Here is a 15,673-nt window from a genome sequence, read left to right as displayed (position 1 = left end):
CTGAAACAAAGAGCACAGGGGACTGTGAGGCAGCTGAGGACAAGTGAGGAAGCATTTTAGTGGTGCAAAGGCTTCAAGCTGATTGAGAGAGACAGCCCAGCCCTGGGCCCCAGGGGAGAGGGCACAGCACAGCCAGAGCAGCTCCCTGGGGCTCTAGAGGGTCGGGTGTGCCCATCCAGAGGAGAGAAACACTGGCTTGCTGCAGCTCTGTGTGCAAACAGTAACACACAGTGAGGGGCTGCAGCTCCCTTTCACACCAAAGCATGCTGATTCTCCATGGCAATACAGACGTGCTACAAAAATCCTCTACGAGGTGGAATTAATGCTCAAGGTACTGAGGCAAGGAGAAAATGCTGTCAATCCAAAAACTAGCGTTGCTTTCCATTTTCTCCCACCCTTTTATTTTTTTAAAGAAAACATGCAACCTCCCTTGCAATCATCAGCATACTTCCAAAACTCCCAGATTTCTGTGTAAAATTATGTAGGATTCTCAGTGAGTCACAAAGGTTACTCTGCACTGGGTTTGCTGTGATCTCCAGGCCTACTGTTTTGCTCTGAATGCTACATCTTATTTCTCCCTACAGCTTCCTCCCTCCCTTTGCTGCTTTCCAAGATTTTTCTCATCCTAAAGGATTTCAGGGTGAGAAGGATATCAGTGGGGAAAATTGCAGGAAAACACACTCAATCCTTATCAGATCCATTGAAAAAGGAGCTGCAAGTCTATTAATAGCTGTTTCTATTCCTGGTGTGCAGCAATGGAAAGCCACACGTCTGCAGGCAGCCTGAGCAGGGACAGCTGGACACTCCCCAGCCTGCCCTGCCCTCATCCCCACCAAGGGCTATTGTTTAAAGACCACAAGACCATGAAAGCTGAAAGCAGAGCTGCAGCTGCAGTTACAACACACAAACTGTGCCACTGCAGGCACAAGGCTGCCTCTGTCTGCAGGGGAGCCAACAGGAGCATGGAGTATTTACTGGGTTTGGAGCTGCCACAGGGAAAAAATTATTTAGAAAACCAAGAGAGCAGGGAAACACCATAACGGAGACAGCTGAGTTTTAGAAATGTGCCACAGTTGAGCACTGCCTTGGTAAAAAGGAGAGCAGGAATAAGTGAGCTTTGAAACAAATGAGCCTTCTGCAACCCATCACTGGGAGATCCAGCCCTGAGCCCAGCATTCCAGGCAGCCCTGGGACTGCCACCCCCTCTGTTTGTGAATATCAGCAGGACAATCCATTTCTGAGAGACAAAACTCAGGTTACAAGGGAAAAAACTCTATACTCTTAATAGTGGTTCTGATTCTGTGTGTCCCACACCTTCTATGTGCTGGCAATAGGGGAATAAAAAACTTTCAGGATAGAATTTCAGTAGGTCTGGAAAGAGCAGATGTGTGCCTGCTGTGTTTCCAAGGTCAGGAAATGAGGAACACCCCAGGTTTGTGCTGTACCTCCATCCATGTGAGGGCAGGGCCACAGTTGATCTTGTTGCCTGCGATGTTGGAGAGCCGAGCCAGGTAAGCCATCAGCATCTGGGTGACCAGCTGGGACACAAAAACACACACACAGGGGTTCTGTTAGTGCACCTGCCTTTGGAGAGCCTTCTGCAGGCTCAGACAGGACCAGAAATCCCCCACAGCCACAGGCAAGAGTTACACAGACACGCTCCCTTCTGCACATAAATGTATTTCTGTCGTTCCAAGGACAGCAAGCTACACACAGGGTTATAATGGTTACACCAAAGACACGATAAAGAAGCAGCTCTCTGGGAAAGTCATAATATTATTATCATTTTGTAACATTCACACAGGTTTTCATAACTTCCCTTGTCAAGATGCCTGAAATTTAAAGCTTTGCCCTCATCGTGGACACACACACAAACAACTCGTATCATAGGGCCACCAAACCCACCTGAGAACCCCCCAGTGAACATCCCTGAGTGCCACCCAGTGAGTGCCACCAGTGAACACCCCTGAGTGCCACCAGTGAACATCTCTGAGTGTCACCAGTGAACATCTCTGAGTGTCACCCAGTGAACATCCCTGAGTGTCACCCAGTGAACATCTCTGAGTGCCACCAGTGAACATCTCTGAGTGCCACCAGAACACCTCTGAGTGCCACCAGTGAACATCCCTGAGTGCCACCAGTGAACATCCCTGAGTGTCACCCAGTGAACATCTCTGAGTGCCACCAGTGAACACCCCTGAGTGCCACCAGTGAACACCCCTGAGTGCCACCCAGTGAGTGCCACCAGTGAACACCCCTGAGTGTCATCAGTGAACATCTCTGAGTGCCACCAGAACACCTCTGAGTGCCACCAGTGAACATCCCTGAGTGCCACCCAGTGAACACCCCTGAGTGCCACTTCCACACACCTGCAGAGCCCAAAGAATGCAGCACCTCAGAGTGACCCCCTGGCCAAAGAGTAACATTTCAAGCAGTAGAGGAGCGGTTTAAAACTACACTTTGCCATGTCCCTTCTGTAACAGTAAACTGGTTTTTATTACAGAGAAGCCACTGAGGTCCTTCCAGAGTCTCCCAATGACAATGGTATAAAGCAGCATTGTAGCCCAGAATCTGTAGGACTGTTTAAAACATTGTTCTCCTCAAACATCTGTTCCAACGTGGCCAATTCAAAATAAAAAATATATGATGAGACACCCCACAGCTGCAGAGCAGCAGAGCTGTTCAGCATCTTCACATCCTCTGTGCTTGCAGACAGAATGCAGATTTTCAGGCTCTTGCTCTAAAGTCCAGTTAAATTGGTGGTACAAGTAAGGATGCAAGAGACAGGAATGCCTAAAATATAATTAAAAGTAAACCAGGAATTCATTGTCCTGAATATTGCTGCTTCTGCTGAATTTAAACTTTAAATCCTCCTCAGAAATAACCTGTGTGAAACCAAAGCAAGTGTTAAATCAGTCTCTCTGCTGAGTGATGGGGCTGCATGGTCAGTTCCTTAAATTCCATGGCAAACACCCTATAAAATCCAGGAGGTACTAATTTCAGTGTCCACATCCTCCAAAACAATGCAGCCATGATTCACCTGCTGCTTTCCAAGAGATTTTTCTGGACACGAATAAATCTTTCAATTATCAGCAGTGAGAAGCTGAGGTAATTTCATCTCATCATACTCTGGGTGAAGACAGCAAGCCAAGAAACGAGAAGTATCTCTTTGAGGGAAAAAAAAACCTCATTGAGGAAAAAGAGCTTTTTAAAGACCATTTAAATAACACACTAATGCAACTGCTCTTAAAAAACACTCCAGGAATACTCAGTTTAAAATGGAAGCCTAGCACTCCAAATGGGATTCTTCTTGCAGTGCAGCAGCCTCAGACAGCATGATTCCCTGGGAATGCTGAGTTGATAACACTAAGCCAGAAAATACCCACATCACTGACAAAGTCTCCAAAGACAAAACCAAATTCACATCTAAGGGAACACAGGATAGCAGCTTTCCTGACACTCAATTACCATTCCAGATTCAGGAGCTTCATTAATTTGTCTGAACTTGCAGGACATTTCCCTTTAGATCACTGAAATTAGGGGTGGAAAACATTTGACTTTATTCGTGGTAGCCAATTTTCAAATGTAGCCCAGGCTGCATCAAAACTACTCTCTACTAGAAATAAGTATACTGATTACTAGTATATTACTAGTATTACTAGTATTAGATATTATTAGTAATTATAATAATATAGTAATAGTAATATAGTAATCTAGTAATAGTAATATTGTAATTATATATTCTAGTATTAGAATATAATAGTAGTGTGTAATACTAGAATACACACACAATATGATGTTGCAGTGTGTTGCAATTTCCTGGTTTAGACTTCCCAGTCCCTTCCCAGGTGTGGCAATACCTCTCTTCCCCCTCACCCCCTGCTGGGCTGTCAGTCAGTTTTAACATTCCAGCAAGGCCATTGTGTGGTCTGTGACCATGGAATAAACTCTGGATCAAACCCTCCATGGAATCCGTCTCCTTTTCCTCTTCACCCTTGTCTGAAGCCCTTCCACCTGAGGTAAACTGAGTTTCTACAAGCCTGGGTTTGTTTCAGTGCCCAGCTGCAGCATCCAGCCAGCCAAAGGTGTCTCTGAGGTGAAACACCACAGCTGCTGCCTTTGGCCCAGCAGCAAGGGTCAGACGAGCCCAGGCACAACCTACCTGGTAATATTGGGGTCTTATTCCAATAATACTCTGTGAGAACACTCTGTGTACCAGAAATACATGGAATTGCTGAGGCTGGAAAAGACCTCCAAGTCCACCAACTACACCATGTCCCCACGTGCCACATCCAGACACTTTCGAACACGTCAAGGGACATTGACTCCACCACTGCCCTGGGCAGCCCCCTCCAATGCTTGACAGCCCCTTCCATGATGGAATTGTCCCCGATACCCAACAAAGCTCCCCCAGAGGTCACTCCTTGCCCGAGCCCCACGGCTGGGGGTGCCCTGGGTGCCCCTTACCTCGGGGCTGTCCTTCAGGGCATCGGAGCGGGGCAGCTCTGCCAGCTGCGAGAAGCGGCGGTCGTAGATGCACAGGTGGAGGTGTTTGTCCAGCACACGGAAATCCTCATAGCTCCTCTTCACAATCCAGCTCCTGCCCTGCACACACAAACACAGCCACACCGTCACGGAGGGGCAGGGGAGGGAAATGTGAGCACAAACAGCACTTTCTCCTTGAAACATCTGAAAGCGATCAAAGTGCCCTAGCAATATGCTCATGGTTTAACTCGCAGGTAACATTCTCATGGTCTAATTTGCAGGTAACATTCTCATGGTCTAATTTGCAGGTAACATTTTCCTGCTTTAATTTGCAGGTAACATTTTCATGGTTTAATTGGAGCAGCCATTCATGCTCAAACCAGCTATTAGTGGTCCTGTTTTTAATTGTTTAACCATGGGTTTGGATGTGGCCCAGCAGCATGAGACCCATCCAGAGCTTTAACTTCCACCTGTTTTACAAGGATTTTGTAGCATTTTCCAACACAAGGTGTCCTTGCACAAATGTAAATCACCAAGTGGTTGTATAAACAGCATGAAATTAGATTCCAAGCAGATAGAATCATATAAACCCAGAGATCTGAAGGCAGGATTGAAGCTTGCAAAATTTCTGCCAGGTGCCCCAGGCAAACCTTCAGCTGAATTAAGAAAACAATCCATGATGAACAATTCTAGCTGCAGATTTATTCCTGAGTGCATAGCATTTCCCCAATTAAAATATAGACAAGATACAGACTGCTGCAGGGGACAAGGAAGGGACTGTGGCAGCACAGAACAGTTTGCTTTGTGAAGCATTTAATATCTAATGATGACTTTTAAATGCTCCACGGCCTGTTATGGTCAATAAAAAATGTTGTAATAATGCAGCAGTTTACAGGTCAAAGCACTTTATGAAGAGTCATTAATCACAGAATCCCAGAGTGGTTTGGGATAGAAGGGAACTCAAAGCCCATCCAGTGCCACCCCTGCCATGGGCACAGACACCTTCCCCTGTCCCAGTTTGCTCCAAGCCCTGTCCAGGCTGGCCTTGGACACTGCCAGGGATGTGGAAGGAATGAAGGGATGGGATTGCTCCAGGTTCCACGGGCACTCAGAGGCAGTGCAGGGACTGGAAGTGACACAGGGATGCCTGAAAGTGGAGCAGAAAGCAGGGGATGCATGGGGTAACACAAAGGGGACAGAGCTGTAAATGCTGACCTGCTGTGCCTGGCTGGCAGGGCTCTGCCAGGTGCCCTCTCCCCTGGGATACAGAAGGCATGGCCTACTCTGAATTCCCAGTCATAATTCCCCTACGCTGATTTCTTTATCAGCAAAGTTCTAGGCATCAGTTTTACATTAATATCCAAAGCCTGTGAGGCAACTGCAGATATAAACCCTCCAACCCAGCTACATCCTGTCCTAATGATTTAAGACAATTCCACACTGTGACTGTGTCCATAAACACTGCTTTCAGTTCATGAGAAATCACCATATTTCACAATCCTACAAAGAGGCACCTACAGGATAAATTATTTGGGATTTCCACATTATGTCATTTCACTTCTGTCTATAGGAGAAAAACAAAACCAGGAGTGCAAGGCTAATTCTGTTCAGGGAGCTGTCAGCCTTCCCCATTTCTCCATCTTTTGCAATTAGGGGATTCTTGCTCTCTCACTGAGCTGCCAGTGTGACCTTCAAGGTTCAGTCACCAACGTAGGGAACAGCAGCCTGAGAAATCCCTGTGATCCTGGATCTGCCTCTGCCACACACCGGGCATTTCATTCCCAAACAACAAAATGATCTGTCAAACGTTCCTGAACCTGTCACTGATTCCATTCTATTTCATTTCAAAGGCTGCCCTGGAGCTTTGCAGCCTGGTTGCCACAAATGAGGGCAGGAAGAGTTAAAAGCAGCCGGGAGGCAGAGCTGGGTCAGCCCTGCTGTGCCAGGGTGTGCAGGATCCCACAGCACCCCGGCCACAGGGCTGACAGCAGCAGGAGAAGCTGATGGACGAGCAGGGACAGCTTACCCCACAGCAGCAGTGTCTGTGGCCCCACGGGAGGCTCCTGGAGCAGGGCAGGCAGCAGAGCCGGAGCGCGGGCAGGAACCGGGATCTGGGCTCCTGCACCTCCAAACTGCAGCTCGCAGCTGCTAAGCAACCAGCAGAGCTCTCCTGAGCTCTCCCATTCCTGAGCCACCCCTGAGCCAGCCCTGAGCTCTCCCTGAGCACTCTCATCCCTGAGCTCTCCCATCCCTGAACCATCCCTGAGCCATTCCTGAGCTCTCCCTGAGCTGTCCCATCCCTGAGCCATTCCTGAGCTGTCCCATCCCTGAGCTCTCCCTGAGCTGTCCCATCCCTGAGCCATCTCTGAGCTGTCCCTGCCAGCAGCCCAGGCTCCAGGAGATGGATGCTGTGGGTGCCTGGAGGCCAGAACTTCATCCCCATTCCCAGGTCACTCAGCCCAGGATCGTGGACATCAGGCTCTTGTGCAAAAGGATCAGTCTACTTCATGGAATCATGGAATATCCTGAGTTGGACCCACCAGGATCATCATTCCACCCCTGTCCCTGCCCAGACCCCCAACAGTCCCACCCTGTCCATCCCTGGCAGCGCTGTCCAACCCTCCTGGAGCTCTGGCAGCCTCGGGCTGTGCCCATTCCCTGGGCAGCCTGGGCAGTGCCAGCATATAGTAGGAGTCCCAGTAAAATCTATGTGTTGTATAAGTGGCCTTGCCCCAGTCCTAGTTGCTCTAAATGGGCTGCAGCTGTGATGTCCTTAATTGGGCAGCAGCTGTGGCCAATGAAGATAACTGGGATAAAAGGGGGTGTGTTGGCTGCTCAGGGAGAGACTTGGAGGAGCTCTGATGAAGAAGCAGGAGTGACACTGCTGTGAAGAGCTGTGTGTGAGAAAACCACTCAGAAGGTAGGGACTCTAGAAATATGATAGCAACAATAGGATAACAACACCAGCACCCTCTGGGGAAGAACCTTTCTCTAAATTCAACTTAAACCTCCCCTGGCACAGCTCCAGCTGTTCCTCAGGTCCTGTCACTTGTCTCAGAAGAGCTCAGCAGCTGCCCCTCTGCCCAGGCTGCCCATTCCTGTCTCATGCACAGCCATGCACAGGCTGTGCTGGCACAGAGCAGCACCTCAGGAGCAATAACACATTTCCACCCAGCAGAATGTTATTCCAACACCCTAAATGGGAGTATTTACCAATATTCTACAACTTTAAGCCTGGCATAACTTATTTCAAAAAGCTCCCATGCTTTAGGCTGCACTTCAAATTGTATTAAGCCAAGATTTTTGCAGATTTGGAGCCAGAGTGATGAATTTTTAAGCCACATTTACATGGGATGCAGTTAACTTTACAGGAAGGAATCACTGCAGCAATCAAGGAAGGAACTGGACAGTATTTAATGCTTCCCCTCAGATCTCCAGCACAGGAAAGCACAGGCTGGATTCTCCCAGCCAGACTCCCAGAGAGCCACAGCCAAAGCAGCAGCCTCATCCTAGATCCAAAGTACCACAAAGGTTTCCAATATAACTGGAAACCATAGAATATAACTTATCAATATAAAAACTGTACACCTTGCTCCCCTTTCCTGCAAATTCTCAAGCACCAGAAAGGTTTGGCAACAGGATTCTTTTTAAATTTAGAGCTAATAAAATATTAGATACACAAGTAAGTGCCTGTTAAGTTGGTCTTGTGTTGTTAACTGTATTTTATATCAAAGCTCATAATTTCTGGGGCTTCAGGCACTCAACATCCACATGGCAAAAATGTCTTCTTCATGTTTTTAATGATTTCCATAAACTGTTGATCAAATAAATTTTTGATCAGTCTCCCATTTGCTAATTCAATAATTACTTTTCATTTCCATAATTATTAATTGTCCTGATTTACAGAAGCATAAGCCTAAATCCCATTCACTTCAGTGGGACACAAGAGGTGAAGTTAAGCACGAAGTGATTTCCCAGATTCAGACCTTCAACTACAAACCTGGCTGTGACAAAATTCTTTAAAATAAAAAAATCAAATATCAAGTGAAGATTTCAATAATGCCATTAAATAGTTTCAGGATCTTTAAAAGGAAAAATTGACCAGTGACTTAAAAACAAGTTCCTCTTGAAAAAAAATCAAAGTATTTTTTGATATTGCTTTTTACAGAAACATTCACAATGAAAAGCATCATGAAGAACCTGGAATTTCTCTCAGAATGGAAAATCTGGTCTCATCCCTACTCTTTTCCCACCCTGATCTGCTCTCCCTCGCTCTGCTGGGGAGGATGAGATGCTGCTGAGATTTCAGCCTCTGCACAGAGCTGCTGATCTTTTTCTGATTATCAAAGCAAGGAGAAATGTCATGCTAAAGAAATGATTGGAGACTACTGAACTGATTTAATTTCCAGTGAGGCAGAGATCTGAAGCCTCCCTCAGTGGCACCAGCACTGCAAGATCACAGATCAGAGACGCTCCAGGCTTCCCTTGGCACGGGAGGAGATGGGGAGGGACAGGGCCCAGCTCCACAGGGAACATTTTCAGCTCTGCTGAACAAATGGCCTGGGGAGGACAATGAGCAGCCACAGCCTGGAGAAGTTTCCTACTCCCTTGAGCTCAGCTCAATCCTGTGGCACTCGAGCAGCAGTGTCACTCCCACTGCCATTCCTCCCATCCTGATTCCTGCAGCTCAGTGATGGCTTCATGACCAACAGACAGACATTATCCACTGCAAATCTGAGAGGAAGCAATTTTAAACCATTCCCTGCAGTTTCATTCCCCCAGTCAAAGCCCACTTTGCTCCATCATCCCTTAATCTCTTCAATTATCAGTACAAGAATCATGCATGCTCTTTTTTAACTCTTCAATTATCAGTACAAGAATCATGTTCTTTTCTAACTGGGGCTCCCCTAAGTGCGGGTCAGTTCCATAGTGGAATATTTGTATGTTGGTTTAACTTTTCCCACTCAGCATCTGGCAGAAAACTCTTCCTGCTGTGCCCTGAGCAACACCCAGGGCACCCAGCCTGCCAGAGAGCTCCAGCTGCTGCCAGGATTTGTGGTACCATCCATTCACAAAGCTTACACACTAGAATCTTGTATTAAAGATTCACAGATCTTCTTGCTATGTAAGAAAAACTCCTGTTTGCAGCTGGATCTGTCCCCATGCCAGCAGGCAGGATGCCACCCTGTCCATCAATCCCTCCCCAAGCCAGCCTGGCTGCCACTGAGCTCCAGCACACACAGCCTTCCTGTCCCTCAGCCTGACGGGTTTGCTCTACAGCACTTAGGATTTATTTATTTTAAGACAGGGATAGACCTTTCTCTTCTGGTTCAAATGCTGATTTCCTCAGAGAGAACACATGGATGCTCTCCTGAACCTTGCAGCCCACATGGAGAGCAAGAGCAGAAAATGAGATAAAAGTATAAGGCAAAAGTCACTTCAGTTTGACCCCTCAGTAAGAAAACACCAGAGATTAAATGGCTGGAAAAGCAGCAGCATGCAGCAGGGCAGGTTAACTCTGCCATGGGTGACTCTTACAGCTGTCTGGGGCTCAGGCTCTGTATGTTATTCCAGCCTGACCCTTCAGCCCTTTCCTGTTTCAAGTCACAGCAGAAAATGGTTTAGAGATTTAGTCAAAACAGATAGCAGGATGGATAAAATCCATCCCAGGGAGTTCACCCAGGAAGTGTTTGTAGCTGGTGCCTTAGGTCACTTTATCTACACTTACATTTGTTTACCAAAGTGACTCCATGACTTCTGGTGTGTTATTCTAACTTGAAGGAAATCATAAATCTTTAAAACTTAAAGGGAGTTTGCACTGAGGCAACATAAAAGCACTTTATTTCTGAATGAAACACTAAAACTTCAGCACTCCTCCTGGAATCACAGCTCATGGACACGAGGGAGGAACAAGCACAAGATGGAGGGAAAATACAAATGGACAGAGCACAAGGCAGAGGAGAAAATTTGGTATATTTATGTGGTGAACCCTTATTAGTCTTATTCCACAGCATAAATTAATCTCTCAGCATTAATTATCAGTTTATTATCAATTAATTGCAGTCACTAGGAAAAAAAATATATTTTAATGGAAACCACTGCAGCTTTTCTCCCCTAAAAATTAGACTTCCTTGTGCTGCTGGATTCCAGTTACAGACAGGAGCCCCCAGAGCACACGTGGGGACACAGGGCTGGGTCTGAGGGACAGCAGCGTCACCCTGTCTGTCCTCACTGCTTGGGAATCACTCTCAGGGGTGTGTGGTTCTCTGGGGGAGAAGGGGACACAGCCATGAGCCCAGTGGTTCCTGTGTCCCTCAGAGGAACAGCTTTGCCAGGAGTGGATAAACGCCTGGCTCGGGCTTTGGGGATGAGTGGTTTTGTACACGTACAGAGGAGTAAGAGCCCAGCAAGACAACCCAACACAGACAGAGTGCCTGAAACCCTAAGAGCCATTTTCCTCCCAGAACCAGCCCATTTCTGAATGGCAGCCTGACAGACCTTGAACTCGACTCAGGATTTACAGCCCTCGACATGCGAGTGACATTCCTGCTCTCCTGCCATGCTGTAATTTAAACACTTCCATATCAATCATCTCTTCAGCAAAATTCCACCATGGAGCATGGGTCAGGGGTGAGAGGAGGGTGGGCACAGCATGGGGGGCTGCTTTTCTGCACTTCAGAAAATTACAGTTGTGACATGAGAGCTTGGAGCCACAAACAAAACCCTTCAGAGCCACAGAGCAGAGCTCAGGGAGTTGAAATTCCACCATCCTCCGTGTAGCAGAGCAGTGAGGGGGTGTATGTACAGCTACACATGAGTGTATGGACCTTGCAGGCATTAAACACAACTCCCTCCTCACCCCACAGCCCACACGTGCCACGAACTGCTCTGCACTCAGCCACAGGGGGAGGTTCCATCAAACCACCACTTGTCTTTGGAGCAAAACAAACAAAAAACCTTTAGAATTACTTGCATGAGGTTGTTAAAACAAAAGAAAATTACAGAATGCCAGGATGGCTTGGGTTGGGAGGGACCTTAAAGCCCATCCAGTGCCACCCCTGCCATGGCAGGGACACCTTCCCCTGTCCCAGGCTGCTCCCAGCCCTGCCCAGCCTGGCCTTGGGCACTGCCAGGGATCCAGGGTGGGCACCCTGGGCCAGGGCCTGCCCACCCTCACAGGGAACAATTCCCAATTCCCAATATCCCATCCATCCCTGCCCTCTGGGAAGCCATTCCTTTGCTTTCCTATTTCCAAAACTTCCTGAATTCCTTACTTGAGGTCACCTAGAGCAGATTTGGCAGACAGAGATCTCAATTTTCTTAAATTTCATTTCTCAAGCAGGCCATGGCAGCAAACAGCTGGCTTGTATATATGTTTGCATGTATGTATGTATGTATGTATGTATATATATATATATATATATATATGAGATCAGAGAACAGAACCATGCTCTTGCAAACACAAACTGCCAGTGAGAAAAGAGATTTTTTGTAGGTGCAAACCCAAAAAACTATTTGAACACCCCCCGTGACCCCGTTAGGCCTGCTATGCCACAGGTCAGACATCCATGATATCACTTACAAACAGCAGGCACTCAGGAGCACAGAAATAACAAAACCCTGCTGTATCTGCCACTGCTCCCTTCCAGCCCCATTCATCCTGACACCCCAGAACGAAGCAACACTACCAGTGCTTGGAAAATATCACTAACAGGGTAAGAAATGCCTCTGGGCAAGGTTAGAGATAAAAACCAGGAGTATTCCCAGGGGAAAAAAAATCTGTGTTGGAGATGCAGCTGATCAAGCCTCAAGGAAGGGTGAAACATTATTTTGAATGCACAAGAAACAGAAGCAGTTATGGGGAGGTTTTGTGAACAAAGCTGGAGTCAAAATGGAAAATCATCTGCTTTTCTGGCAGCTGCAGCCATCAGTTTTATGAAGAAAGAGTGAAAAGTGGTGCCAAGGCCCAGAAGATGAAATATTTAAGACAGAACATCTTCAATATCTAATATCCCTGATGGCAGCTTTCCAAAACCTAAACCACAATGTTTGAAATAAAGGCACAGTTTTTAACCCACAGATGACTTTAAAATGCACCATTTAGAAAACAGAAAATCCTGATCTGTCAAAACCTGAGCCCTTGGTGTCAAACCTGCTCTAAGGTCTTGGCAAATACACTCTGTGTTTATTTCTGATGCCTCCATCCCCCAGCCTGTGGCACATCCTCACAGTGACGCAATTCAGAGCGACAACCAACACCTGCTCCGTGCCTTTCACAAACCTGGGGCCCAAACCTGCTCTGGAACTCTGGGAAAGCCCCCACAATTTAGGGAACAAGCTCAAATCAGGTTTGCCCTGAGAATTCTGTGATTGACTCCCCTAAACAAAACTTATTTGTAAAGTGACACAGGGTTGGGCAAAGCCCCTCTATTTACTGAGTGCAACAGCAGCACTCTCAGTCTTCCTATCACCCAGACAGCTCAATTACAAATTATCTTCAGAGTACCAGTTTAATAACCCATGTGCACTCAGTGTAACTGGCAGGAGAGAACTTCAGAAACTGTTGTGATTCTGTATTTTGCTACCTGGCTCTGTGTCAGTAAATATTTGCTACAAATAGCAAAAATGCTGCATCTCTGATTTATCACTGAAGTATCTTTAGGACAAGTTGCCCTAAGGAGAGTTAGGTTGGACATTAGGTTGGATTTTTTTAAATGGAAGAGGTTGTTAAGACCTGGCAGAAGCTGCCCAGAGCAGTGGTGGGTGGAGTCACAGTCCCTGAAGAGCCAAAACAACTGTGTTGATGTGGCACTTGGGGACAGGGATTGGTGGTGGCTTGGCAGTGCTGTGGCAAAGGTTAAACTCCATGATTTTGGAGGTTTTTTCCATCCTAAATGACTCCATAAGTCAATGATTCTGCCTTTACACACACACTGTTCATTATGATGTGGTTTCTGTGCCTTGAGAGAGCCTTTTTGAAACCATCCTTTCCTGCCCTGCTTGCTCTCCACTGGATGTGCAGTGAATCTGTCATTTGGAAGTGCAGATGCTGTTCCAAGGTCTGTGAACTTCCCCCACCCCGAGGCTGAGCATCCCAGCTGCTCCCCTGGGCTGTGTGCTGCTGCTCCCTCAGCCTCCTGCCCCAGCATCACCCGGTGACCAGGGCAGCTCTGCAGCCTTGCACAGCATGGCAGTGGATGAAGCAGCTTTCGATGGTTTGTCCCAAAGCCCTGTCACCTTCCCCAGGTAAACACATACTGACAATGGCAAACCTCCCCATAAGGAACAAACAGCAAGGCAGGAAGGAATATCCCCACAGTCCTCCTCCCATTCTGGACTTGAACCAAGCCTTGCTCTTGGAAAAGTTGTAAAACAAGTGAATTGTAGGCAAAGGGCTCCTCTGCAAAGCATCTGCACTGCTCAGTTGTGGGGATGAGTTGGTGTCTCATCAGAACAGCCCCAGTGTCCCCTTCAATTTGTGGCCAGGCCCAGCCTTGTCTCCAAAGCACCACATGAGGGTCAGGAGCCGTGCCAAGGTCCATCCCAGTGCCCATGGCTTTCTGCAGGGGCCCTCAGTGCCAGAGCACAGTCTGCTCTCTAATTCTGGCCTGCTTTTCTGCCTGAAGGCAAAGGACACGACATTAACAAACAGCCATGGGATTGTGAGAGCCTCTGCTGCTCACAAAACCCCTCCCAGGACAGCACTTCCACTGACCCTGCACTTCATCCTGACAAAGGATCTCCCCTCTCCCTCATCATCCCTCCCTAGAGCAGGGCCTGGCCCTCCCCTCCGGCTGGGGCTTTCCACCAGGGACACCACCTGAGGTTGTTGTGTATCACTGCCGTTCCCTTTGACAAGAATGCCCAGCAGCTCAGCCTCACGCAGCTCTGATGGACTGGGAGCCTCTTGTCTTGAGGTAATTTCCAGATCCCCTCTTTCCCCAGCAACACCTCCCCTCAAATAAATTCCTGAGCATTTCTCCACTGGAATTTGAGCACAAAAGCCTCTGTCCCTGGCATGCTGAGGGGACAGCTTGAAGTACACCTACATTTGCACCTGCTGAAAAAATGTGCTTTAGCAGCAACAGCTCCACAACAGTTTTTATTTTTGCGATGTCAGAAATTTATTATAAATGAATTATTCCATTCAAAATCCACACACAGCTACAACCCTGATTTAGCATCTCATGCATCCAGAGTTAAGAAAACAAAGAGCTGACCCCATTTCTGTCACAATACACGTTTAAATAATTAAATAGAGCAAAAAAAAAAATCTGAAGAGAGCCATGAATGGAGCAATTAAAGACCAAAGCTGAAGGGTGGCAGTAATTTTCATGTCTCGTGAGCAGTGGATGGATGTGAGCAGTGAATCTGCCCCAGCAGCAGGGAAGGGAAGCCCAGAGCCCCAGGGTAGCTGGGACAGTGCAGGCTGCTCCTGGAGGGACAAAAGTATCTTTTTCCTAAACTGGCACTGCCATGGTGACATGTCCAAACAGGACAAGGGGAAACAGCCCCAGGCTGTGCCAGGGGAGGTTCAGCTTGGACACCAGGAGGAATTTCTCCCTGGAAAAGCTGGAAGGGGCTGCCCAGGGAGGTTCCTGGAGTGTCTAAGGAAGCCCTGGATGTGGCACTCAGTGCTCTGGGCTGGTGACAAGGTGGGGATCAGCCACAGGATGGGTTTGATGGTCTGGGAGGGCTTTTCCAGCCTCAAGGACTCCATGACTCTGTGTGAGAATTAAGGATCACAGGCCAAAACCCCAGGCTGAGCAAAGGGGATGGTGAATGTGCTTTCAGAACAGGACACAGCAGAGCCCAGGGTTAATCCTGCTGGATGGGAGTGCTGCCCTACCCAGTCCTGCAGGAAATCTCTGAGCACCAGCCAGTCAAGCCCTTGTCCTTAACAGCTACTATCCCAATTAGTAAATGAATTTATCCTTTATGTTAGCATGCCAGCTCCAGAGTAATGATGTTAATTAAGCAGTTCAGATGTAATTCAACCCCTAGAGCTGGCAGTGTACTTCCCCAAAGCCTGGACCAGAGCCAGGTGTTTCCAAGCCCCTCCACCTTGGCTTTGGGATCTCCTGAGGTCTGAGCACAGCCCAGAGCACCCTGCAGGCTGCCTGCCAGCTTCAGGCACTCTTGATTAATTCTCATTCCCATTGTCACTTTGCTTTTATTTACAGCTGCT

The 15,673-nt window shown here is 47.6% G+C and overlaps 1 protein-coding gene across 1 annotated transcript in view; it reads right to left on the bottom strand.

The window, feature by feature from the left end:
• ARHGAP32 (Rho GTPase activating protein 32) overlaps nucleotides 1-15,673 on the bottom strand; it is a 152,463-nt gene that overhangs the window by 76,936 nt on the left and 59,854 nt on the right. The window contains exons 5-6 of the mRNA XM_058819022.1: nucleotides 4,468-4,605; nucleotides 1,446-1,538 (exon numbers count right to left, since the gene is read on the bottom strand). Of these exons, the coding sequence (XP_058675005.1) occupies nucleotides 1,446-1,538; nucleotides 4,468-4,605 (231 nt within the window). The remainder of the gene's footprint in view (nucleotides 1-1,445; nucleotides 1,539-4,467; nucleotides 4,606-15,673) is intronic.

This window comes from Ammospiza caudacuta, chromosome 23 (assembly GCF_027887145.1).
Source record: "Ammospiza caudacuta isolate bAmmCau1 chromosome 23, bAmmCau1.pri, whole genome shotgun sequence".
Classification (NCBI taxonomy): domain Eukaryota; kingdom Metazoa; phylum Chordata; class Aves; order Passeriformes; family Passerellidae; genus Ammospiza; species Ammospiza caudacuta.
Note: the sequence above shows the minus strand (reverse complement) of the source record. Positions and strands in the feature narration are given on the sequence as shown.